We start from the raw sequence: 26,141 nt of genomic DNA, 5'->3' as shown, positions 1-26,141 counted from the left end.
GCTCGGACCGGATGGGGTTCAAGAAACCACTCAACGTGCTGTCCACCATGCTGTGTGAGGTGGCGACGACTACGCTACTTGTTTTCGCCACACATGAAGATGCATACACCTACAGTATAAGGGATGGAGAACTCAAGAAGCTGGCATTGCAGGAATGCCATTTACCATCGTTGATCCCTTACTCTAATACGCTTCGGCCATGCGGTGAAGAAGAGGAACTGTTCGAAACAACCTGAAGAGACTTTTTTTGTTTGTTTGTATTTCCTATTATGTATACATTCTCGTAGATAAGATAAGAGAAGTTGAATGAAAAATGTTGTCTTCCTTGTGTCCAATGCTGCGATTAAATATCATGAAATAGAGGGTTTTTTGTTAGTAGAATTTTGTGCCATTGTGAATGAAACAGCAAGAAATGATTTCTTGGGAGACAATATTAAAATTGTTATGAGAAGGTATAACATATCATAGGCAAATTCACTTAATAACGCATAGTAAACAGGTTGTGCAAGAAAAAGTTCATATGCCCCGACTAAATTAGAATGAATGATGCAAGCATATGGAGGGATAATAAATAAGTTTGGGACATTGAGGGATAATTAATATGTTTTTTTAATTATCACTAAAGAACCTTTACCACCTCGAAACAATAATCTCCTATGTCGATAGAATATTATCTTAAATATTGGCTAATTGTAAAAAAATTTTGCCCATGAGAGATAATTTGGGGAATAAAAGTTCAATTAAGATTTTAAGAAGAATTTTATAATTTAAATTATATAATAATATTGGTTAAAAAAAAACTTTAGTCGATCATCAATAAACATACACCTATGATGAAAATGATGAAATTAAAATCAGTTGGACCATTATGATATTCCAATATCCACTAAATAATTCAATTGTATAGTCATCTAGATTGAGTCTTTTTACCAAAATTTATAGATCTTAGAAAATCTTAAATTTACTTATATTCAAAAGGTATGAAAAGTTAAGATTAGAAATTATATGTAGAGTAGGCCAAGTTTGAGCAATCGATTCATTCCAAAAATTGGAGTAAAAGACACCACTTCTACCCTAATTTGAACATCTTTGTGACAAATCTCACTATCTTCCCAAATACGTTGGATTTTGCTTTCGTCCTACACTCATGTAATTCACAGTAGGATAAGATTTGGTGTTATGATCACCCTGCATTTGTCCATTTTATCCTAATCATAATCTACCATCTCAAATTAATTTATCTAAAAATGGTTTGAAGTGGATTGATCGTTAAGACTCTTAACTAAGGCTCATATTAGCATTCTTAACTTGGAAGTCTTTAATTTGCTCGAGTGTCAAAGGTTCTTTTTTTCAAGATTCCTTAAAAATTAGCAATTCCATAAATTAAAAATACCCTAAAACAATCAAAATGAGTAGTCAAATAATCCCTCGCACAACTATTCTATCTTTAGCATCCTTATGTTTATCTGAAAATTTTGAAACTAAAAATGGCTTCTTCTTTTTTCAGATGATTATTTTCTTTATTTGAATTAGGAAAAAGTAATGATCCGAGGCAACGTGAGCAATTTAATGATATTTTCACTATCTATTGATCTTAGTGATAACTAAGACTCTTAATTCAAATCAATTTTATCATTTACTTGACAAGTTAGATATCATGGATAATGTCTAACAGAGGGGAGTGCTTAGAAGGATCACACTAAATCTAATAATTAACTTCCATTTTCATATGATGTCTGAAATGATAATATTAAATGTAATTACTTATTGCCATTTTCATAAAAATATATATGAAAATGATATGTTTTTCCCTTTATTATAATTCAATAAATATGATATATATATATATATATATATATATATATATATATATATATATATATATATATTACTTATTGTCTCTATATAATGGACAATAAGTTGGACTCTTTCAAATCTCTGATCGTTGGAATGGATGGTACGCTCAATAGCACCCATAGCATCAACCTCGGAAGTAGCGGTCGTCCCCTTCCCGATAACTTGCTGGCAGAGATCCTCTCCTAACTCCCAGCAAAGACCTTCTTTAGGCTCCTCTCTATTTGCAAGACCTTTCGCCAGCTCTTATCAGATTCTCATTTTCTCCTTTCACAGTCGTACCACAACAATGTCATCTCCGGCTTCTTTCCTCACGACCGCGACTTTTCTGGACCCTTCTTCCTCGTTGACCCCTACGCCGGTGTGCCCAGAAGCCGCCTCGAATTCTTGTTCCGCAAAGGCAAAATCGTTGGGTCAGCTGGTGGCCTCGTCTTTGTGTTGCATAGGAAAGATGGTGCGTTATGCGTCTACAACCCGGCCCGTGGTACTCGGTGCCAGCTACCCTCCCCGCCGAGCAAGTATTGTACATGGGGTGGCATCGCGGTGAGATTCATGAACGATGGAGATGGGGTGACGAAAAGCTACAGGTTGGTCTACCTTTCACGGCACCCAGTAAGGAGTAAGTTGCACCGCTGTCAGGTCTATGACTCGTCTGCGAGGGTGTGGACGATGGACAAGGAACTCGACTTCGGTCGGTTGGAACTACATTTGGAGCACCCGGTGATCTGCGACGACGTCGTGTTCTGGGCATCGTCACATTCGTTCTCGAACGAGAGGATCGACCAGTATGTCGTCGCCTTTGATGTGAGGAAGGAGCGTACGCAGATCATCCCTCTGCCGAAAGAAGCAGCCGTCGCCTACTCGGACACGATCGGAATAGGCATGCGGGAGGGGAAGTCGCTGTGCCTAATGCATTACGAAACGTGTACTTGGGTGATCGGACTGTGGCTGCTGAGGAAGACAAACGACGGTCCGCCAGGATGGGTGAGGGCGCATGAGGTGAGCTTGGGCCAGTTAGGTTTCAGGGAAACCCCAAAGGTGAGCTGCATCGTGCTGAGTGAGGTGGCGATGACCACGTCACTTGTTTTCACCGTAGAAAGCGATGCATATATCTATGATATAAAGGATGGAGAACTCAAGAAGCTGGCATCGCTGGAATGCCCTTACCCACCGTTGACCCCTTACTCTAATACGCTTCGGCCATGCGGTGAAGAAGAGGAACTGTTCGAAACAACGTGAAGAGACCTTCTTTTTGTTTGTATTTCCTATTATGTATACATTCTCGTAGATAAGAGAAAGAAGTTGAATGAAAAATTATCTTTCTTGTGTCAATGCTGCGATTAAATGTGACCTGATGCGTCGTCGCCGATGGGGTCTTGATCCACAGGTTAATGTCGGGAGTTCACGATCGATGGGACGAGGTGTTGAGGTCGATTACGTCAGGAAGTTGGGACGCTACCATCGTCTTCCGGGAAGGTGCCACTTCGATCGGGGCGGTCGCGCTTCTGGAGGCGATCGAGCTCCAGCACATAAGGCCCTCGTCGGCGGGTTTCCAACTTTGGCCCCTCGTAGAATAAGTTGGTGGTTACCTTTTCCCCTTTTTTTGTCATCCCATGGCCAGATGTCGGTCAAGGGCTTTTATACTATTATGCGAGGATCGGTCGTACGTGGATTTGATACGGTGAACGATCCTCAAGTTGCGAGATGGTACCTTTGTGTGGTCGCACGTCCGGAATGCACGGAACGTGCCTGGAATGCCCCGAGTTTTTCGGGACGATACTTGACGAGGGAGTGCATCTCGGTATAGGTCCCAACCCGGTGCAGGGAGGTACTCTCGTGCCGACTTGGTGGGGGCGTGATGCGACAGAGGTTGTGACGTGACGGGAATACAAAATATGCCTTATCATCATGAAATAAAGGGTTTTTTGTTAGTAGAATTTTCTGCTATTGTGAATGAAACAGCAAGAAATGATTTCTTGGGAGACAATATTAAAATTGTTATGCGAAGGTATAACATATCATAGACAAATTCACTTTGACTTAATAATGCAAAGTAAACAGGTTGTGCAAGAAAAAGTTCATGAAAGAGAAGAGGATTGTTTAGTTGATTCATATGCATGCATGCATGCGTTCCCTGTCGAGCAACAACATCTTGTCATTCTGCAACTATAACCAATCTGCACTATACAATCTTAGATAGACAACATCTTGTCTATATAACTTTTTGGGATTTGTTCGATTTCAAGAGAGGAGACAACGAATAACATACTATTAGTGTACAAAAACGAATAATGCTTTGAAATGTAAGAAAAAAAAGAAATATAACATACTAAATAATACTTACTGCATCCTTTAAGTCATAAAAGGAGCCTCTGAGTTATTCTCATCTTCATTCTTTTTTTCTTCTCTTATTTTTTTTACCCTTAATTGCCAATATTATAGGTTCTCCTTTTTCTTTTTTTTTTCTTTCTCAACCTCGTCCACAATCTTCATTGTCCTTTTGTTTCAACCTTACCTGCCACACGTCTATATTAAAAAAAGTTAGGATTTATGTTAAAAGAAAAAAAAAATACTAGTATGAGTTATGAGTTATTAAAGCTCATTATGGACTGAACTAATGAGCTATCTGCCCAATAGATAAGAATCTCTAATGGAATTATATCTGTAGTTAGATTTGGAAAAAAAAAACTCATGCAAATTCATAATTAGATCACTCATCGTCGGTTAATTCTGAGCAATTCAGTGGTCAAGAAAGTCTTGTCCGGCAAGAAAAGGTATCGAAATCTTGAATCAAATGGGATGATGCTAAAACCCAGAACACCAAGTAACCTCTTCTCAAAATCGATTAAATGAGGATTAGAGATCGATTAAATTAGGTTCTAGTTAAATCGAGTTCAATTGAAACATTGAGTTATAATACAAGTTGATTGATAGCTAATTGATGTTATTTAACATTAATGATATTTGAAAGATAACTTTAAATGTTTCAATGTATTATTTCATTTCTATATAGACATAACATGTTATAAGACGATTTTATTTTCCTACTAAGGACAGGTAGGGTGATTCCCTTTGAGGATTAACAGGTTATAAGACATGACGATCGGATAGTTATTATATCTATTATTGGATAGAACGTGTGTTATGATTGAGTCGGTACTAAGAGGGGGGGTGAATTAGTGCTTTCGTTAAAATCACTGGTTTTAAAAATTTTGTTCGATGAAAAATCGTATCGAAAAAATATTAACTTGGAAAGCGTACGGAAGCTTAGTGAAAGTATGAATTTAGTTTGCAATAAAGGTAAATAGTAAGAAGTAAATTCAAACCAGATTTTTATAGTAGTTCGGTTATCGTGATCTACGTCCACTTCTGATTGCTCTTTCGTTGAGACCACCGGCTTCCATTACCGAAGATCAACTACCCGTACAACTCAATTCTCTTTTTGACAAGTTGAGGAGAGAACCTTTACACCCCCACTTACTCCTCTCTTAAATAAAAATCAACCTTAGACTATAGAAGGAGAACTCTCATAAGATTACAACAGAATTTATCTTTGTTTTTGTTCTCAATTCTTGTGTGATCTGAACAGGGATGATAAAGGTATTTATAGGCTCCAAACAGATTAAAAATTGAAGCCTAAAAGTGTCTCATTCTCAATTTTTAGGATATTGGCGGTACCACCACTTGACAGAGCCTCGGAGACTAGGCTCTAGTGGTAACATCGCTTGATAGCTTTTATGGCCGATGATACCACTGCCAACTTTGGGCGGTACCATCGACTGGACCTCCTCGGAGGTTGAGCTTCAAGTGGTTCTATCACCCACCATGGGTGGTGCCACTGCCTAGCATGGTTCTAAGTGGCTGAGTGGGTATTCCATTCGACCCAACTCAGCCCTAACTTATGCCTAATTATCCCCTAATTGAGTTGACCTAATTACATTCTAAATTGACTCAATTAGACTCTAAACTAACTCAATCTAGACATAGTCGATTACAAGCGAATCCTATGTTGTCCGACATGTCATTGGTTCATCTGACACTTCGTCCAATCCTTCGATGTATTGCCCAATCGACATGTTGATTCTTGCAACTTCCAATCTCCTTGGCGTAAAGTCTGATCCTTCAACCCGATGCCTAAATTCATGACACGAAGCCTTCTACCGACACGTCGATCGATCCTCCAGCCGACGTCCAATCTTCTAATATGTTCTCTTTGGCCTAACGTTTGATTTCTCCTACTTTAATCAATTTGCCTTTTATGATCGAAGCTAGTCCTGCGTTACTTAAATGCATATTAGATCACAAACACATCAATTGATTTCATCATCAAAATCCGAGATTCAACAACATGTCCTTACTTTGACGAGTAAGAGATACTATTATTTATGTTGTTAGGAGTGTAATATGGATTTATTTTCATTCACTATTGTGAGTTTATAAAGGTTCCTCCGAGTATGCCTTCGAGCATTTGATATATGTCAATATGATGATTAACTTTTGAATATATATTTATTTTATAGTTGCCTTATAAAGGTTCCTCCTCGTATTACGGAATTTTTTTACTTTATTTTAAAATTTTAAAGTAACCAACCAATAATACTATACCAAATTTCAATTGAGAACAAATATTCCTTTAACTAGGGCTAGTTGAATTTTATTTTTGAGTTATTTTTGAGTTAGTATCACTATATTTCTAAATAAAACCTATGACTACTTTTAATTTATATTTTGATAAATAAAAAATTATAATAAATATTTATTATTTATATATATTAATAATGTGATATTTATTTATTTGACTTTTGATATATGGAATGATGTTATAATCCAATGAAAAAAATCCTAAATGTGGTAATATTCTTTCTTGTATAATGTAACAATTTATAACTAAAAAATTAATATAAATAAAATATTCCTGACTAAATTCATCATTTCGGCTTCTCGTTATCCAAGAAACAAAGATAAATTATTGTATATTGGTCATCATGCATAATTTGATTTAGTTACCTCATTTGAATAGACAACATAACATTCTAATCATCAAGTTATCGTTGAATCTGTAAAATTTTACAATCAAAATCAGAAATAAGCATTTTATGGGGAGGAATCATGGTTTAGAATTTATGTAACAACTTGGGTAATAATGACATAAATATAAAAAGACAAAGGTTCGCTACTTTAATAGCTCTAAGGTCAATTTTCAGAATGAATGAATGAAAGCATATCGAGGGATAATAAATAATTTATCATAAGTTTTTTTTTTTTAATTTTTATTTTAATTATCACTAAAGGACTTTTACCCTAGATTTGTACCTCCAAAACAACAATCTCCTATGTCGATAGAATATTCTCTTAAACGTTGGCTAATTGTAAAAAATTGTTTGCCCATGAGAGATAATTTGGGGAATAAAAGTTCAATTAAGATTTTAGGAAGAATTTTATAATTTAAATTATATAATAACATTGATTAAAAACCACTTATAACTTTATGAGTCTTGCATCAGTAAAAGAAAAAGAAAAACTTTAGTCAATCATCAATAAGCATACACCTATGATGAAAATGATGAAATTAAAATCAGTTGGACCATTATGATATTCCAACATCCACTAAATAATTCAATTATGTAGTCATCTAGATCGAGTCTTTTTTACCAAAATCCATAGATCTTAGAAAATCTTAAATTTACTTATATTCAAAGGGTATGAAAAGTTAAGATTAGAAATTATATGTAGAGTAGGCCAAGTTTGAGCAATCGATTAATTCCAAAAATTGGAGTAAAAGACACAACTTCGACCCTAATTTGATCATCCTTGTAACAAATCTCACTATCTTCCCGAATACATTGGATTTTGCTTTTGTCCTACACTCATGTAAGTCACATTGCGATAAGATTTGGTGTTATGGTCACCCCTCATTTGTCCATTTTGTTCGTATCATAATCTACCATCTCAAATTAATTTATCTAAAAATGGTTTGAAGTGGATTGATTCTTAAGACTCTTAATTAAGGCTCATATTGGCATTCTTAACTTGGAAGTCTTCAATTTACTCGAGTGTCGAATGTTCTTTTTTCAAGATTCCTTAAAAATTAGCAATTCTATAAATTAAAAATACCCTTAAACATTCAAAATCAGTAGTAAAATAATCCCTCACACAACTATTGTATCTTTAGCATCCTTATGTTTATCTGAAAATTTTGAAACTAAAAATGGCTTTTTTTTTCAGATGATTATTTTCTTTATTTGAATTATGAAAAAGTAGTGATCAGAGGCAACGTGAGCAATTTAATGATCTTTTCACTATCTATTGATCTTAGTGATAACTAAGGCTCTTAATTCAAATCAATTTTATCATTTACTTGGCAAGTTAGATATCATGGATAATGTCTAACAGAGGAGAGTGCTTAGAAGGATCACACTAAATCTAATAATTAACTACTATTTTCATATGATGTCTGAAATGGTAATATTAAATGTAATTACTTATTGTCATTTTCACAAAAATATATGAAGATGATATGTTTTTAGCTTTAATGTAATACAATAAATATGAATATATATATATATATAATATACATATATATATATATATATATATATATATATATATATATATATATATATATATATATATATATATATATATCATGGAAAGAGTCCATGAATATGGTAATCGGTCCTCGAAACATTTCTCAGTTTCAGATGATGAAAGTTCGATATCTTCTCACACTAAGAGTCATCGGCCTTCTCTATTCTCTATATAATGGACAGTTGTACTTTTCCAAATCTCTGATGGTTGGAATGGATGGTATGCTCAATAGCAGTCATAGCATCAACCTCGGAAGTAGCGGTCGTCCCCTTCCCGATAACCTGCTGGCAGAGATCCTCTCCTACCTCCCAGCAAAGACCTTCTTTAGGCTCCTCTCTGTTTGCAAGACCTTTCGCCAGCTCTCATCAGATTCTCATTTTCTCCTTTCACAGACGTACCACAACAATGTCATCTCCGGCTTCTTTCCCCACATCCGCAACATTCCTGGGCCCTTCTTCCTCATTGACCCCTACGCCGGTGTGCCCAGAAGCAGCCTCGAATTCTTGTCCTACAGGAAAGTCGTAATCCTTGGGTCAGCGGGTGGCCTCGTCTTTGTCTTGCATAACAAAGATGATGCCTTATGCGTCTACAACCCGGCCCGTGGGACTCGGTGCCAGCTGCCCTCCCCGCCGAGCAAGTATTGGACATGGGGCGGCATCGGCATCGCGGTGAGATTCATGAACGATGGAGATGGGGTGACGAAAAGCTACAAGTTGGTCTACCTTTCACGGACCCCAGAAGGGAGCTCGTTGCACCGCTGTCAGGTCTATGACTCGTCTGCGAGGGTGTGGACGATGGACAAGGAACTCGACTTCGGTCGGATGGAACTACATTTGGAGCACCCGGTGGTCTGCGACGACGTCGTATTCTGGGCATCGTCACATTCGAAATCGTACGAGAGGATCGACCACTATGTCGTCGCCTTTGATGTGAGGAAGGAGCGCACGCAGATCATCCCTCTGCCGAAAGAAGCAGCCGTCGCCTACTTGGACACGATCGGAATAGGCAAGTGGGAGGGGAAGTCGCTGTGCCTAATCCATTACGAAATGTGTACTTGGGTGATCGGACTGTGGCTGCTGAGGAAGACAAACGACGGTCCGCCAGGATGGGTAAGGGTGCATGAGGTGAGCTTGGGCCAGATAGGGTTCAGGGAACCCCCCAACGTGAGCTGCGTCGTGCTGAGAGAGGTGGCGATGACCACGTCACTTGTTTTCACCGTAGATAGCGAGGCATATAGCTATGATATAAAGGATGGAGAACTCAAGAAGCTGGGATCGCTGGGATGCAGTTACCCACTATTGATCCCTTACTCTAATACGCTTCGGCCATGCGGTGAAGAAGAGGAACTGTTCGTAGATAAGAGAAGAGAAGTTGAATGAAAATTTTTGTCTTTCATGTGTCCAATGCTACGATTAAATATCATGAAATAGAGGGTTTTCTGTTAGTAGAATTTTCTGCCATTGTGAATGAAACAGCAAGAAATGATTTCTTGGGAGACAATATTAAAATTGTTACGAGAAGGTATAACATATCATAGACAGGTTCTGCAAAGTAAACAGGTTGTGCAAGAAAAAGTTCACATGTCCTGAAAGAGAAGAGGATTGTTTAGTTGATTCATATGCATGCATGCATGCATGCGTTCCCTGTCGAGCAACAACATCTTGTCATTCGGCAACTATAACCAATCTGCACTCTATACAACGTCGGCAACGAATTCATATGCTTTGAAATTTAAGAAAAAAAAGAAATATAACATACTAAATAATACTTACCGCATGCTTTAAGTCATAAAAGGAACCTCTGCATTATTCTCATCTTCATCTCTCTTTTTTTTTTTTTTTTTTTTGCCCTTAATTGCCAATATTACAGTTTCTCCTTTCTTTTTTTTTTTTTCTTCTCAACCTCGTCCACAATCGTCATTGTCCTCTTTTTTCAACCTTACCTGCACACGTTTAGATTAAAAAAGTTAGGATTTATGTTAAAAGAAAAGAAAATACTAATATGAGCTATGAGTTATTAAAGCATTATGGGCTGAACTAATGCGCTATGTGCCCAACAGATAAGAATCTTTAATGGAATTATATCTGTAGTTAGATTTGGAAAGGCAAAAAACTCATGCAACTTCATAATTAGATCACTCATCGTCGGTTAATTCAGTGGTCAGATCTCAGGAAGTCTTGTCCGGCAAAAAAAAGTACCGAAATCTTGATTCAAATGGGATGATGCTAAAACCCCGAACACCAAGTAACCTCTGCTTCCTTTTCCCTCTTTTTTTCTCGATACGTTAGATGTCATGTGTTAGTGCAAACAACTTTACGCCGTGGCCTCGGGGCCGACGCGGTTTGTTCTGGGTCCGAATGGCGGGGATCTCCCAGGGGGGTTCCTCGGGACTGTAGAGGTCGCCGGCTCGGGTCGGTTCGGTCGTGGAGGGGGGTCGCCGTTTCCTCTGGGAAGGGGCTCCTCGCCTGTGCGTCCGGTGAGAGGCGCCTCGTCTTCGTTCCTGCACACAGGTCGGGTCGGAAGCTCGGCCTGACCCTTCCAACGATCAAGTTAGTGATGTGGAGTGGAGTGGTTTTGAGGGTGTTTTTGTGTTGTCCTCTCCCTCCTTTTCTCCCTTGGCATGCAAGGGTTTTTATAGTGAAGGTGGTGCGTAGGACTGCTAGCAGGGAGCAGGATCGAACTCCCGGTAGCGTCTGACACTAGTGTTGGCGTCACGTGAGGGGCTGGGCTCCTGTAGGATAGTGACGTGCCTCGGTTGGCGTTCTGGTCTTGTTTGACCAGGTGTTGTCAGGTCAACCGAGGGGCGATGCGTCATCCGAGACAGCTGACGTCAGCCCGAGTCTTATCGCCATTATTACCCTCATCATATTCCCCCCCCAATGGAAGTTATGCGTCGGTTGCCGTAAGGCGAGTCCGAGGCATGGCTTCGGTTCTAAGGAACCGTCTCTGTCGGGCGAAGGCCGGTTCATTGCCAGGGGTGTGGGAATCATGGAGCTTGACAATTGACGAGGGTTGGATGTGCAGTGGTGGCTCTGGGTGGCCGAGGAACCTCAAGTAGTGGTTCGTCGGTCAAGTTGGGCTTGGTTGTAGGGGTGGTAGGCCCCTCAGGCGGGCAGGCCGCGCAGGAGTGGTCTCGGGCAGCATGGGGTCGAGGAGCTCTCGGGCAGGCAGTGGCCGAGGAGCTACTTAGGCGGGCAGGCCGCGCAGAGGAAGTCTCGGGCAAGCTGTGGCCGAGGAGGTCTCGGGTAGGCTGTGGCCGAGGAGGTCTCGGGCAGTATGCCCTCCTTCTAGCGCCAAAATGTTACGGGGAACAACTGTATGCCGTGGCCTCGGGGCCGACGCGGCTTGGTTCGGGTCCGAATGCGCGGGGATCCGACGCGGCGCTCCTCGGGACAACTGGGGTGGCCGGTCACGGCGGTCCGAATGGGACGTAGCGTGGGGGGTGAAGCCTCGTCGTGGTGACTGGGAGATGCGACCTTGCCTTCGTTCCTGCACACAGGTCGGGTCGGAAGCTCGGCCCGACCCCTCCGACGATCAAGTCAGATGATGTGGAAGGGAGTTTTCTGCCGTGGAGAAGTCCCCCCTTTCGTTTAGAACTCGGGGGTATTTATAGGGTAGTTTAGCGTTACCTGATGTGCCCGCCTGTGGGAGGCAGGATCGTACCTCTGACGACGTCTGACGCTGTTACTAACGTTGCGTGGAGAACCGGACTGTCGCAGGGTATGGGCGAGGGTCGGTCGTCGTCCTCTCCTGTCGTGGTCAAGTGCACGGGGTCGGAAGTCGTTGCCTGATAGTGGATGACGTCAGCGCGTGTCGAGTCAGCGTTATTGCCTTCCTCATTGGGCAGAGTGGCGCCCAGGTGGGGCAGTCGTCGTGACACGTCATGTCGCCATTATTACCCCTATCATCATGGATAATGTCTTACTGAGGTTTTCATATGATATCTCAAATGGTAATTTTAAATGTAATTACTATTTATCATTTTCATAAAAATATATGAAGAATGATATTTTTTTCACTTTATTTTAATACAATAAATATGAAATATATATAGTTTCATGGTCAGAGTTTATGAATATGGTAATCGGTCCTTAAAGAAGAAAGTTGTGTCGATAGAAGACGCAGAGGATGACAAGAACATGTGTATATATATACATACAAGCACGGTGGTGGGACGCGGAAACTTAAATAAGAAAGCCGTAAGGGAGGTGCCGCGGGCGAGCGAACCACCACCGCTTACTTAGCATATAAATCAATATATACACATATTGATTTTAAAAAAAGAAACTTCTCATTTTTCAGATTTTTAATAGCGCTTAATTTTTTGCTTAATCCTTGAAATATCCAATTATCTACCCTTTTTTTTTTTTTCTTTTTTTCCTTTTTCTGTGGACTAGTTGGATGAATCGATCCAATTATAGTATTTTCAGTAATACTAAGAAACAATCGTCAATGCAATAAAAAATATAGTTATAATATTTTATATTATGAAAAATACTATAACATAAAATAAAAATACTGTAAAAAATAATATTTTCAAAATAATTATATTTATAAATATATTATATTATATTATTTTTTGGGTATTACTAAAATACTATAACATCGTATTAAAAATATTGTAATCGGTATTAGGTTAAAAAAAAAATTGATGTCGGAAAATTTCTGAAAACGTGAGACTCTTTTATGGAGAAAAAAAAAAAAGAGAGAATTCCCTCACATTCATATGCATTAAATTGCTGTTCGAGGGGCAAATGACAATCGACTTACAGAGATTGACCGAGTCAATAAATATGAAAATTGTTGTGTTTATATATAATACCACCAAATTAATGCAACAGGGAATTTGCATCGCATTCATCCTCACTAAAAATTGGTGGATTGAGGCGTTGACTTGCCAACTGCCTGAGTCATTTCGATCCTCGCCACAGCTTCCGATCGAAGTCAACGACGTGCTCGTCTTCCCCACATGGATTTCATCGGTAATCCCCCAGAAAAAAAGCTCTATCATGTTAATATACTATGCTCGAGAAAATGTCGGTGTTCATCACGTTAATTCCATCGGGAATTAAGCTGCATTATATTATGCTTCCTCCCGATATATATATATATATCTCATAAGAAATGGAATAATCATGCATCGAAAAGAACACCCAAACAAGCGACAAGTATAACGATGGCATGCGGTTACGTGATGGCAACCACTTAAGCAATGCAAGCACGCAAAGGAAAGATAGAAGTGACCTCTCACACACAAATGTATGATTTATTACAACCATTTTTTGTCCTTTTAAGTTTTGATTGTTATTATAGCATTGTTATGTATGCTCATATATTGCTAATTAGATCTTCGATTTAGTCAATTAAACTTAATTAATTATACTTTAACGCTCAATTAAAGTTATTTTTCTTGAGACATGTGTATTTATTTATCTATTTATTTTCGGTACCAAATGGAGACCTAAGCATATCCATTCATACATTTTAACTTCTACTCAAAACCCACCGCCTACCCCCCACCATTAATCCGTTGTTTCCTCCCTCGACGTTTCTTCCCCGTTGCCAGCGATCGAAACCAGTGCTCGGCGTCTCCTCTCTCTCTCTCTCTCTGTCTCTCGGTGAAGGATCTCTTCATCTGCCCTCTTTTCTTTTTGGAGTTCGAGATTGCTTCCGTTGATCGACGTGGTAAACGTTTGTGGGGGGGAGGGGGTATCGGATGTCGATTGCAGGGGGTGAATTTGGTCGCGGTGGGGATCGACGGCTGATTCGAGTGTGAGGAAATCGGGCATGGGTTTCTTTCCAGGCTGATTGGATCGGCCTTCTTGTTTCGGTGGTTTCGGTGGGATCTTCCCTCACTTTGATCTTTGTTTGGGGGGCGAATATTTCGGAGGGAAGATGGGGTATTTGAACTCCATCAGTGGGCTTCAAGCAGACGGTGCTCCGGTCAGCGGGGGAGGACTCAGGTCTCGTTCGTTTATTCCTTGTGAAGTCGTATTAAGGCTTACGATATTCTTTTCTAGATTTGTTTATGTTTCGTATCTCGTGCGATTTTCGAGCTGATCTTATGCTAGCATTCGCTTCATATATTTTGAGTTCTAATTCGAAGACAAACTAGCTAGTTATTGGAAGAGATTTATTTATTTATTTATTTTTTATGTATAAACAGTCGTTTATTCCTTAATAATTCAATATAAGTTAGATCCTTAATAATTGACAAACAAGTTATGAGATGGTTCGTCAGATATGGATGTGTGAACTTACATGGGAAACATGGTTCTTTTACGCTGAATAAACTCATAGAACTGCTTCCTATCTGTTAATTGTGGTTCTTGAATCTGCAGTTGAATATGTTGCCTAAAGTAGGCTGTAAAGAAACATCCTACTCTTGCGTGTCAATCTAACATTAAAACTCATGCTTATTTCTTTCAAGACAGTCAAGATGGGAAGTTTGGTTATGGGTATGCAAGCTGTCCGGGGAAAAGATCTTCGATGGAAGACTTCTATGAGACGCGAATTGACAGCGTTGATGGAGAAATTGTTGGCTTGTTTGGGGTCTTTGATGGTAAAATTTCTGCAGTATTTTGTTGTCTTTGTTATGTTTAGAATGTCTTATCTTTTTTTTTTTTTGTATTTGCAAATTTTTGGTAAAACTGACATAGAAAACCCATTCATTAACTTGCTTCTTTCAATCCTTTTCTAGGGTAAATTTCTCTCGTGGAGAGTTGCTTATACATTCAATATCCTAACGTTAGACTTTGATGCTTTGATGAGTGGTTATGTAGGTCATGGCGGTGCCCAAGTAGCAGAGTATGTTAAACAAAACCTCTTCAGCAACTTACTCAGGCATCCAAAGTTCATTACCGATACAAAATCAGCTATAGGTGGTGCTGATTTGCATTTTGTACTATGAAAGAGCTTTTAGAGAACAATAATATTTGGCTTATGAAATTCATCTGTGCTGTTACCTTCAGCTGATGCATACAACCACACGGACGCAGAATTTTTGAAATCTGAGAACAGCCAGAACCGAGAGGCGGGTTCAACTGCATCAACAGCTGTCCTTGTTGGTGATCGTTTGCTCGTTGCAAATGTTGGGGACTCTAGAGCTGTCATATGTAGAGGAGGAGATGGTAGGCCCCTCATCCTTAAATCAGTTCTCTTATCATCAATTATGTGTAACGGATTTCTGTACTTAATCTAGAACTAAACCGGCTCAATTTAGATGGAGTTTACTGCATTTTTTTTTACTAACTGTATTCTGACAACCCAACCTATTTAAGAGCAATATTTAGAATGTGACACCAGTGACATCTAGGTTCTTAGGATATATGTAGGTTCTAGACCAACAAAGTTTTTTGGCCTTCTCTTGATCCTGCCAAATGCTATAGTAGCTCTGTGTGTCTCTGGTGTACTGAACACATTGAAACAAATAATCATATAGTTTCAGATTCTTCAAAAATATAGTAATATAAAAAAGTATAGACAGGAAGGAGAAAGAGAACATATTCCTGTTTGGATTCACAGAATTTAAGCCTGAAATTGGAGAATTGAACCTGCGAAAAAATCTTCAGAAATGGCTGAAACTGCACACTTATGGTGATAAATGAGGATTTAAATTGTTGATGATGGATGAGGTGCTAAAGTTCATTACGCTCTCGTATTGCATGTACTCTTTTTGAAATGAGATTTGAAGATTAATAGTTTACTAGCAAGTTAAACAGGATTGGAAACTTAATATTAAGTTATCCAATTTTTACACAGCATTATTTAAAGAATAATAATCACTTTTTTATGCTACTTCTATAAGCCATTGCACTTAATGTCTTTATGACTTATCGATGCTACAGTGGTTTCATAGCTACATACTTTTGGTGAAATTGTATACTAATAGTTTAGTCATGTTATCTTGTCTTTAATGTATGATCTAAGAACTATTTTTTGTTCATCGCTTGAGTGTTGTTCCTTGATGAAACTTTCCATTTAGCGCTGTACATAGTAGGTTTTGGTACCACTTTAGATGTATGACATGTCTTGGAATCTACAAATGGGATTTTTATTGGTGTGATTTATTATTCTACGGTCTTTTATCCTCCAGTCCACATTTTGTTGGTTATATTTCTTGCATTCTGGAATTGACCCTTGTCAAAACCATCTAATCGTAGACTTCGACGATCGGGAGTTTAACTATTCACGCCAATGACAAAACAGGATGACAATGGAAGTTGATGTTTCCTTAATCCTGAAGCTTGTCATAAGCATATTTCTCCATTATTTGTTTTGTTCAGTGTTAAAGAATATATTTTTTATATGGAACTTTAGGTAGATATTATTGTGTCTCCATTATTTTTTCTTGCCAAATTTACATATTTTTTATCAAAAATCATCCCTCATGTATGTAGAGCTTGGTATTTAACATTTTACATATTTCCATAATCATTATCCGTGATCTACCATTTGCTTTTGTTTGGATGTTTGCTTGCCCATTTGTTCATCTCATGGTTCAATTACTATATGTGGTCATCTTTAGTTTGAGATTATTGCCTTCTAACTAGATTCAAATTTCTGATTGATTTATGAATGGCAATAAACAGTACTGTGTGGTGCTGTTGACATACTTGTTGTCATTGAATCCTGTTGTTTATGTTTGTTCTTATGCCCGTTGAGGTTGTTCTGTATTCTTTATAAGATATCCATGCAATCTCTTCTCATTTCAATTGATTGGGTCGAAAAATCAATCTAGAATTTGTTGCATCACTCGATCCAGTTATCTTGAAAATTGTAACTAATAAAGACTTTTTATTTAGCATATTAAAAGCTGCTTGTGGTTCTAATTTTCGTTGTTTTTTTTTTCCCACTTTTTCTTTGTTAAATCGAGTTTGGCATCTCAACTTGTGCTCAATTAATACAAAAGTTTATGTATTCTATGAACCTCTTGATACAAACATCTGATTCTTGGTTTTTCAGTGGCATCAGTTGCAACAAGTCCTTTTCTGAGGCAAACAGTTGTGCCAATTTCTTGTAGAGCACCCATTTTACTTGCAAGTTCTGTTTCTTGGTTCTTACAATATATTGCAAAAGCAATTTTCTGATCATGATAGAGTAGTTGACCAAACGAACTTCTGGGTGCTTCATAATTTAGAGAAAAAAGTCTTTTGTTCCCCATATGGTAAGTTTTGCTTCTAGTTTGTGCAGTAGATTGCAACGGCAATTCTTCTGATTGCTTGGTAATTTAGAGAAAGAAACCTTTTGTCCCTCGTGCATCATGGTCAAAAGCCAGTTCTTGGTACTTTGAACAACAGAGACCTGGCAAATCAACCTGTTGTGGTACTTGGTTGATGTGAGCTCTCATAATTAAACCAATCACTCTATTTTGATGGTGATAATATGGAGATGATTTTCTCTGGATGTGCTTGAAGGTTCTGTTTTTAACAAATTCAGTATCTGAAATAGAATACAATCACCAGAATCTTGTATTGAATTATTGATTGAGCCTCTTAAAAGTTTAGTTCTTTACTAGGAACTCGGCTCACGCTATTTTTTGTAACTTTTGCAGCTATAGCTGTCTCAAGGGATCACAAGCCTGACCAAACAGATGAGAGAGCAAAGGATTGAGGATGCTGGGGGCTTTGTAATGTGGGCTGGTACTTGATCTCCTCCATCATTTTTTATCAGTTTAGATCATTTCGTTATATAAATACTGATCAACTGTAACTGCAGGGACATGGCGTGTCGGTGGTGTTCTTGCCGTTTCTCGTGCATTTGGTGATAGGCACCTGAAACAGTTTGTTGTCGCAGATCCAGAAATTCATGTTTGATCTCTGACCTATCACTTTATTCCTACAATGTTATTGTCTTCAAGACTCGAGACATATCATCATCTGACAGTAATGCCTTTGACTGCTTCGACTACTGTTGAATGCAGGTGGAAGCGGTTGATGGATCTCTCGAATTCCTCATCCTTGCAAGTGACTGATTGTGGGATGTTGTCACGAACGAATGAGGTATACTTTAAAAGAAGAAAATAACAAAAAACAAAAAAAAAAGTAGGTACCTGAAATATCATCTCCGAAGATTGAACCCTTTCTTTTTCATTTGGTTCCAAATTCAGGAGGCGGTGGTAGCTATTGTCAAACCCCTACAAGATCCAGAACAAGCAGCAAAGAAACTGTTACAGGAGGCCTATCAAAGGGGTAGTTCTGACAACATCACTTGGTGTCGTGGTACAGTTTCTTGGCTAGCCTTGATAACACAACCGAGCAGCAATAGGTACAAATTGTCTGCTTGATCTTTGTTATCGCTTTGTTATCTGTAATGGTTTAGTGGAGTCTGTATCATGCTGTTTTCACTTTTGTTAGAATAATCAATAAGATTGTTTGGTTAGAGTGCCTAAATTTCTTCCTGAATAGTCGTTTATATATACATACCATTTTTACCATTTGGAATTTACTCCTGCAATTAAAGTAGCTCAAGTTTGGTAATTTAAGCCTCAAGGAACAATTTTGATATGCCCCCTATGAAAGCAAAATGAGACCCATGAAAGAAGGTCTCTTATTGAGTTTGTATTATAAATGTTGGCAGGAAGATTAGTTTCACATGGATACAGAATTGAAGTGTCTAATGATACATAGTGGAGTTTGATTGTGATAGTTTCCATGGTAACTTTGACCATTTTGACGTAGATTCAAAGGTAAAGCCGTATAACCATTCTTCGTGATTGATCCATCAAAGGGTCATGCCCATGTCTTATCTAGCGTGGCAGATGCGCGGATGTGTTTGAATAGAATAGAATAGAATAGAATCTAACCTATTAATTTGTTGTTTGCGCCCATTAACAAAAATTATAGGTCCCATGGCATCCAAGAAGGATAGGAACATCGAAGTTACTTTTTATTAACCCTACACAGTTTGCCTCGTGCAAAAGAGTCTACCTTAGCCTTCATATTCTCCTCGTCTGTTGTCGACACAACCTTTCTTGACTCGGACACAAAAAAAAGGAAGAGAAAAATAAACCAAAAGAAGGCTAATGGAGTTGGGGACAACGACCGATGGAATGAACAAGTTGATCGAGTATGGTGCCTCTCTCTCTCTCTCTCTCTCTCTCTCCACACTAACCGGTTATTTAATGCTTTGTTGTCGTCCGCAGCCCACTGCCGACGACGCTTTCAGCAGAGCAGCGAGAACAGAAAAAAGGAGACGAAAAGTTGGTTCACCGGGGAAATGGAGGAGGGTGCCGAAAGCGGCGTTAAGACGTGGATCCTGGCATTTCTCTTTTGTCGAGGACAGCCGTAGAGATGCCACAACGTCGAAGCTGCTGCCTCGCTCCTCCAATTTACTCCTTCGCCCTTCCCTCTCCCTCCAAATTTGCTGCTCAGCTTCTTCTCCTCTTCTCCTCCACCACAAGGATTCCTCTCCGAGCCGACCACCTTGTGAGGTGTGCTTCTCTTTGCTCCTCTCAAGGGAATCCTGTGGCCTCCACTGCCTTCGTCTTCAGTTCTTGATCTCCGCAGCCATGGGCTCCGAGGCGGTCGTCGTCGTCGTAGGTGAATTGCCTCTGCTTCCGCCCATAAAGACTGCGCCGACGCGGGACAAGCCCGTGGAAGGCCGTCCCGATGCTGCCGAAACCGAAGAGGAAGAGTGCGTCACACCAAAAGGCGGAAGAGACCGTTCTCAAGCCCGTCCTTGTTTGTACGCCGGCGAAGAGAAAGCCGAAGCCGGCGAAGAGGGTACCGCCGGCTCCTTCCATGGAATTCCACGCCGTTACTCCCGATCTTACCTCGGTCTTCCTTCCTCTCCCTCCCAAGAAGAGAATTCGTGTAGTTTGATCTGAAGTTTCTTCACCAATCTCCTGTAACTCCTTCTGTTCCCCTTCTGTTTTCCCGTGTGCCTGGTAAAAGATTTTATTTCCTTTTATTGTTTTCTTTTCTTCCTTAGACGAAACAAAGACCATCAAGCACTTTGTGTAACATGAGGAGAACTGTCCTCCACATCATGCTGCAATGTGTACATATATCGGACAGTTCTCTTGGGTTCTTGCTTTTAGTCGTTCTGCAATCTAACACCGTCGAGGAACCCAAATTACTTACTGTGTCTTGGGATGCAAACTTGTGGAATTCCCTCATAATAGTTGTTACGGTCCATCAGTGTCTGTGCAGAGACAGATGGGAAGTTAAGGTATATCACATGATTCTAGATCAGACAGTACCTCACAACCCTTCTAAATTTCTGCATCTTGTTAAGAATCCAGCAGGTAGAAGGAAGAGATTCCTGTAGAAAGGGCACCATAATTTTAACTTTTATGGCCTAGGAAGACACACCTTACGAAGATTGCAGGCTAACGAATCACCAATATTTGTTTCTTTAGGGTGCCAAATGAGAACGAATAGTGTCCAATAGCTGGTCCTGTTTCTGCAATGTTTCTTTCGTTTCCTCTGCAGAAATCAACCTAATGTGGGTGAGAGCTGGGTACAGTTTGAGATCCAAGTTATTAATTCATGTGTACAGTAAGTAAATGTAGGAGATGGCAGAACATATGGAGCTGGTATCATAATGTGATGGAGGGAGTGACCACATGGATGGCAATTAAAAGCTGCAATCTTAGTAAGTGACATAGTGTCACGGCCTTAGCTGGAATTGCCTAAGGCGTGAGGCATCCTTGCGGCCAAAGACGCGAACTTAGCTTGCGTTGTCTAAGTCGCGGGTCACCTTTGCGGCAAAGACGCGAACTTAGCTTGCATTGCCTAAGTCGCGCTTCGCCCTTGCGATATTGCTCCGCGAGGATCAGCCCACTTGTAACCTCTCGCAAGTCCCGAAGGACCTGTAAAAGAATAAAGTTGATTAGTTCGAAAGAACGAGCGGCGGACAAGTCCCGACATCTCGCGAAAAGGGGAAGCTTTACAAGCAATTCAGCGAGCACCTTGCGTGCACAAGAGAAAAGAGGGAGAGGGGGAAAACAAGGGCTTTAGAAGGTTGAACGAACAGCTGCAAGCCCACAAACAACCACTCACCTGGTCCCGGGCGCGACAACAAGTTCCCATCAAGGCAACTTGCGAACTTGCGAACTTGCGAAAGAGTGTTCAACGCCCGGTATATATCCGAAGCCCCATCCAGCCCTGTGCCACCCGGGGGGTTCAAAGGGGCTGAGATGGCTGACGTTTTGGTGAGCATAGGCAGATTCCAGAAATCAGCCCGCGGCACGCGAAAACGGAGCTGTTTTAGGCTGTTTTGCTCGTTTCGGTGAGCGATCGCTTTGTAACGCTGCAGCTTGTTCGAACTTACATTTTTACAAGCAAAATAACCCAAAACTAAGAGAAAACATGCTGTCAAACAGCTGTACATGTAGGTGTGAGCGACGAACGGTTCGTTGAACGGAGTTGTTGCGAGTGCGCGACGATCGTTCGTGACATTCTCCCCCACTTAAACTGTCGACGCCCTCGTCGACGCTTGTTGGTAGTTGTTGATGATTTCTTCTTCATGTCGCAAGGCGTCTTCAGGCTCCCAACTGGCTTTTGTTCGGGGAAGCTTTCACCACTTCACCAAGTACTTTATCTGCTTAGCTCCGTTGGGTAGCTTTATCTTGCGGTCCGCCAGAATGGTTTCAACTCACTTCTCGTAGGAGGTTGTGATGGGAGGTAGCCGAGTTGGAACACTTCGGGAAGCATCTTGCGGGTCCAAGTGGTAGGCTTTTAGGTTGCTGGCGTGAAGAACGTTGTGAATTTTGAACCACGCCGGCAGCTGCAACTTGTAAGAGACGTTGCCTAACCTGCTGATAATTGGGAAGGGCTCTTCATACTTGCGCACCAATCCTTTGTGGACTTTGTTCCTAAAGAATTGGAGTGATGCCGGTTGGAGCTTTACCAACACCAAATCGCCAACTTTGAACTCTTGTGGTCGCCTTCCCAAGTCTACCCACTTCTTCATCATTTTTGCCGCCTTCTCCAAGTAAGCCCGCGCAATATCTGCATTTCGATGCCACTCTTTTGTGAAATGATAGGCTGATGGACTACTCCCAGTATACCCAATTGCCATGGTGTGCAGAGTTGACGGTTGTTGTCCTGTGATGATCTCGAAGGGGCTCTTGTTGGATGCAGAGCTCCGCTGCAAGTTGTAGGAGAATTGGGCAATGTCCAACAGCTTCACCCAATCTCGTTGGTTGGCACTCACGTAGTGCCGGAGATATTGCTTCAGGAGTGAGTTTATCCTTTCAGTCTGGCCATCCGTGTGGGGGTGGAGGCTTGTAGAGAAGTATAACTTCGACTCCAACAATTTGAATAGCTCGGTCCAGAATCTTCCCAAGAACCGAGCATCTCGATCACTAATGATATTGTGTGGGACTCCCCAATACTTCACCACAATCTTCATCATAAGCTTGGCCGCCTCCTCTGCTGAACAGTGTAGGGGAGCAGCAATGAAAGTTGCATACTTTGAAAACCGATCGACCACCACGAGTATCAATCCAAGTCTCCCTACAAGTGGCAAGCTTGATATGAAATCCAAGGAAATGCTCTCCCACGACCTTTCTGGTACGGGCAACGGCTCCAAAAGTTCCACCGGCTTCCGCTGCTCCACCTTGTCTTGTTGGCAAGTAAGGCATGTTCGAACATATTCCTCCACATCAGTCCCCATCTTCGGCCAGTAGAAGGCCCTCTCCACGAGAGCCAACGTTCTGTGAATGCCTGGGTGTCCAGCCCAAAGGGAATCGTGACACTCTTTTAAGGGTTCACGCCTCAAATTATCCACTCGGGGAATATAAACTCTATTCCCTTTTGTGTAAACGAGTCCCTCCTGGACCCAAAATCGTCGTGCCTTGCCTTCTTTGATGAGCTGCATTAGGATAACTACTTGGGGGTCACTATACAGTCCATCCCTGATTCTGGAAAGGAAGTTGGAGTGCAACTGACTTGCTTGGTTTCCGCCCTCCAATTGGGCGGCATTCACACGCTCCACCTTCCGACTCAATGCATCGGCCACGACATTTGCCTTCCCAGGCTTATACTCCATTGTCATATCAAATTCAGCCAGGAAGTCCTGCCAACGCGCCTGCTTTAGGGAGAGCTTCTTCTGAGTTTGGAAATAGCTCAGAGCGATGTTGTCCGTCCTCAGCATAGATCGCGATCCGAGGAGATAGTGTCGCCAAACTCGTAGACAGTGGATCACTGCTGTCATCTCCTTCTCATGCAATGGATACCGCCGCTCGGTCTCGTTGAGTTTGCGGCTCTCGTAGGCCACCGGATGACCCTCCTGCATGAGTGCTCCCCCAATAGTGAAGTCTGAAGCATCTGTATGGACTTCAAAAGGCTCCCCATAGTTTGGCAATTTGAGCACTGGTTCTTCTATAACAGCAGCCTTCATATCTTGGAATGCTATTTCACATTTGTCAGACCACTTCCAAGGCTGCTCCTTCTTCAGCAACTTCGTTAGTGGGGTTGCACGCTTCGAATATCCCGCTATGAAGCATCGATAATAATTGACGAAACCAAGGAAGGATCTCAACTCTAGCACCTTCTTTGGAGTTCGCCATTCTGCAACTGTTTGCACCTTCGACTTATCTATCCGAATGGTGCCATCACCGATTCGATGTCTCAAGAATAATATCTCAGTTTGAGCAAAGTAGCATTTCTCCCTTTTCACGAACAAAGTGTTCTCCCTGAGAACCTTGAAAATCGTCTGAAGGTAATTGACATGCTCCTCAAGCGTTTGACTGTAGACGACGATATCGTCCAAGTAGATGACCACGAACTTATCCAAATACTCCTTGAATAGCTGGTTCATGAGAGTGCAGAATGTGGTCGGAGCGTTGGTTAAGCCGAAAGGCATCACCAAGAACTCAAACGCTTCATACCTGGTCACACAGGTAGTCTTCGCTTCGTCGCCTTCAGCAATGCGCACCTGCCAATACTCCGACCGAAGGTCGAGTTTTGAGAAATACTTAGCTTTGCCCAATTGGTCGAACAAGTCCGCAGTTCACTTAACTGCTTCCTGAGTTCTGCCAACTCTGGCGGGGGCATGCGGTAGGGTGGTCTCGCTGGAGGCTTCACTCTTGGCTCCAGCTCGATGCTGTGATCCATGCCTCTGCGTGGTGGAAGAGTCTTCGGTAACTCGGGTGGCATAACGTCCTTGAACTCTTTCAGGACGTTCGCCACCGCAGCAGGTTCTTGAATGGCCTTCTCGTTGAGTGGCTTTAGCTTCATAGCAGCCATGAATGTCAATTCGCCTTTTCGCACCCTTTTCTTCAGTTGTAATGCCGATATGTGTCAGGGCTCCTTGGTTCCTCTCCGAGAGATGGGAACCACACAGGGGTCCTCGCCTCCCATCATACATAGGGAGTTCAAGAACGACATTGGCACCAACTTTGCCGGGTGCATAAACTCCATTCCAAGGATCACTTGGAAGTCATCCAATGGCACGACCATCATGTTGGTGTTCCTGCTCCATGTCCCGATTTTGATGGGAACACCCTTCGCCAACCCGGAGATTCGCTTGGCCTCCGAGTTCACCGCCTTCATTCGGCTTGGGCTCTTCTCCAATATCAACCCAAGTCGTTGTGCTTCTCGATCGGCTATGAAGTTGTGGGTAGCGCTCGTGTCCACCATTGCACGGGTCGTTTGGCCATTTAGCTTGATGTCCACATACATCAGCTCACTACTTCCTTCTTTTTGTAGCTTTGTTTTGATGTTCTCCCCCACTTGACCCCGCATGACGTTCAACAAACGCATTGCTCCCATTCGGGGTCCTTGCGACTCCTCGTCATCGCTGTTGGATTCAGAACTGCTCGAAGTAAGAGCAACAGCTTTGCCCTTGTCCGATCGGGGGGGTTGGATGGAAGCCGTCAAAGCATTGAGTGCTTGTTTTTGTGGGCACTCTCTCACCATGTGCGGTCCTCCGTACAAGAAACATCCTTTAGGTTTTGAGGTCTTGCCTTTCGGGTTTGGCCCTTTGTGGGAACTCTTCTTCTTTTGTTCGCCCCCGAGCTCCTTCCCTTGAGAATGTTTTGGAGGGCGATTGCCTGAAGATTGTTTCCTTCTCCCTGGGTCTTCGGAGGAAACAAAGTCGGTGAGTCTTTCTGCAGTAGCAATTGCCCCGACCACATCGGTAACATTCCTTCGATTTGGCTCCTGTTGAACCCATGGCTTCAAACCATCGAGGAAGCTGAACAACTTGTCCTTCTCGGACATGTCCTGTATGTCCAGCATTAGTGCAGAAAATTGTTTCACATAGTCTCGGATGGTGGTACTCTGGCGGAGTTGTCTCAACTTCCTTCTTGCGACGAACTCAAGTCCTCCCATGTGTCGACTCGACACCGGCCTTGTTGGATCTCCTCCCAACGGGTTCGCCACCAAAGTTTCGTATCTCCGTTCAGATACATTGTTGCTATAGAAACTTTGGTATCTTTAGAATCGGGCCTCGTAGCTCGGAAGTATTGTTCCATGTCGAACAGAAAGTTCTCGAGCTCTTTGGCATCTCTGGCCCCTCCATATCCATGAGGCTCGGGTGCCCTCAAATTTTGTGGCAGTGCAACGCGGGTGTTGCTTCCTCCCGCATTTAGTGTTCTTGCGAGCATGGCCACCTTTGAAGTGAGTTCCGCCACAACATCCTGTAAGTGTTGCACGGAGTCTTTGGTGTCATCAGACAGTCGGTCGACTAGGGCCTCGACCTTGTCGATCCTGGACTCCGCTTCCTCTTGCGAGCTCTCTACCCCAACT

At 41.5% G+C, this 26,141-nt stretch overlaps 1 protein-coding gene across 4 annotated transcripts; it reads left to right on the top strand.

The window, feature by feature from the left end:
- The first annotated feature begins 13,758 nt into the window (after positions 1 to 13,758).
- On the top strand, positions 13,759 to 20,458 carry LOC135666093 (probable protein phosphatase 2C 59). 4 transcript variants are annotated; one of them, XM_065177624.1, is made up of 9 exons: positions 13,777 to 14,405; positions 14,877 to 15,004; positions 15,225 to 15,323; positions 15,414 to 15,572; positions 17,996 to 18,083; positions 18,160 to 18,251; positions 18,365 to 18,443; positions 18,551 to 18,708; positions 19,586 to 20,458. In XM_065177624.1, the coding sequence occupies exons 1-5, from the start codon at positions 14,338 to 14,340 to the stop codon at positions 18,052 to 18,054; spliced, it is 513 nt and encodes a 170-aa protein (XP_065033696.1). In that variant the 5' UTR covers positions 13,777 to 14,337; the 3' UTR covers positions 18,055 to 18,083; positions 18,160 to 18,251; positions 18,365 to 18,443; positions 18,551 to 18,708; positions 19,586 to 20,458. The 4 variants fall into 4 exon arrangements, 3 of the variants coding, with proteins under 3 accessions (XP_065033694.1, XP_065033696.1, XP_065033695.1); XM_065177623.1 differs by lacking the exon at positions 19,586 to 20,458 and having other exon boundaries at positions 18,551 to 18,877; XR_010509690.1 differs by having other exon boundaries at positions 13,759 to 14,405; positions 14,877 to 18,083; positions 18,551 to 19,509; positions 19,586 to 19,873; positions 19,950 to 20,458.
- The last annotated feature ends 5,683 nt before the right edge of the window (positions 20,459 to 26,141 follow it).

Source organism: Musa acuminata, unplaced genomic scaffold (assembly GCF_036884655.1).
Source record: "Musa acuminata AAA Group cultivar baxijiao unplaced genomic scaffold, Cavendish_Baxijiao_AAA HiC_scaffold_1072, whole genome shotgun sequence".
NCBI classification, from domain to species: domain Eukaryota; kingdom Viridiplantae; phylum Streptophyta; class Magnoliopsida; order Zingiberales; family Musaceae; genus Musa; species Musa acuminata.
The sequence above is the reverse complement of the archived record's forward strand: the minus strand, read 5'-3'. Positions and strand labels throughout refer to the sequence as shown.

Excerpts from the sequence above, each read along its gene's own strand:
- LOC135666093 (XM_065177622.1), top strand. The coding sequence starts at position 14,338 with ATGGGGTATTTGAACTCCATCAGTGGGCTTCAAGCAGACGGTGCTCCG. Across the intron at positions 14,406-14,876 it reads GTCAGCGGGGGAGGACTCAG|TCAAGATGGGAAGTTTGGTT; the intron begins GTCTCGTTCGTT and ends CTTTCAAGACAG. Across the intron at positions 15,324-15,413 it reads CGATACAAAATCAGCTATAG|CTGATGCATACAACCACACG; the intron begins GTGGTGCTGATT and ends TGTTACCTTCAG.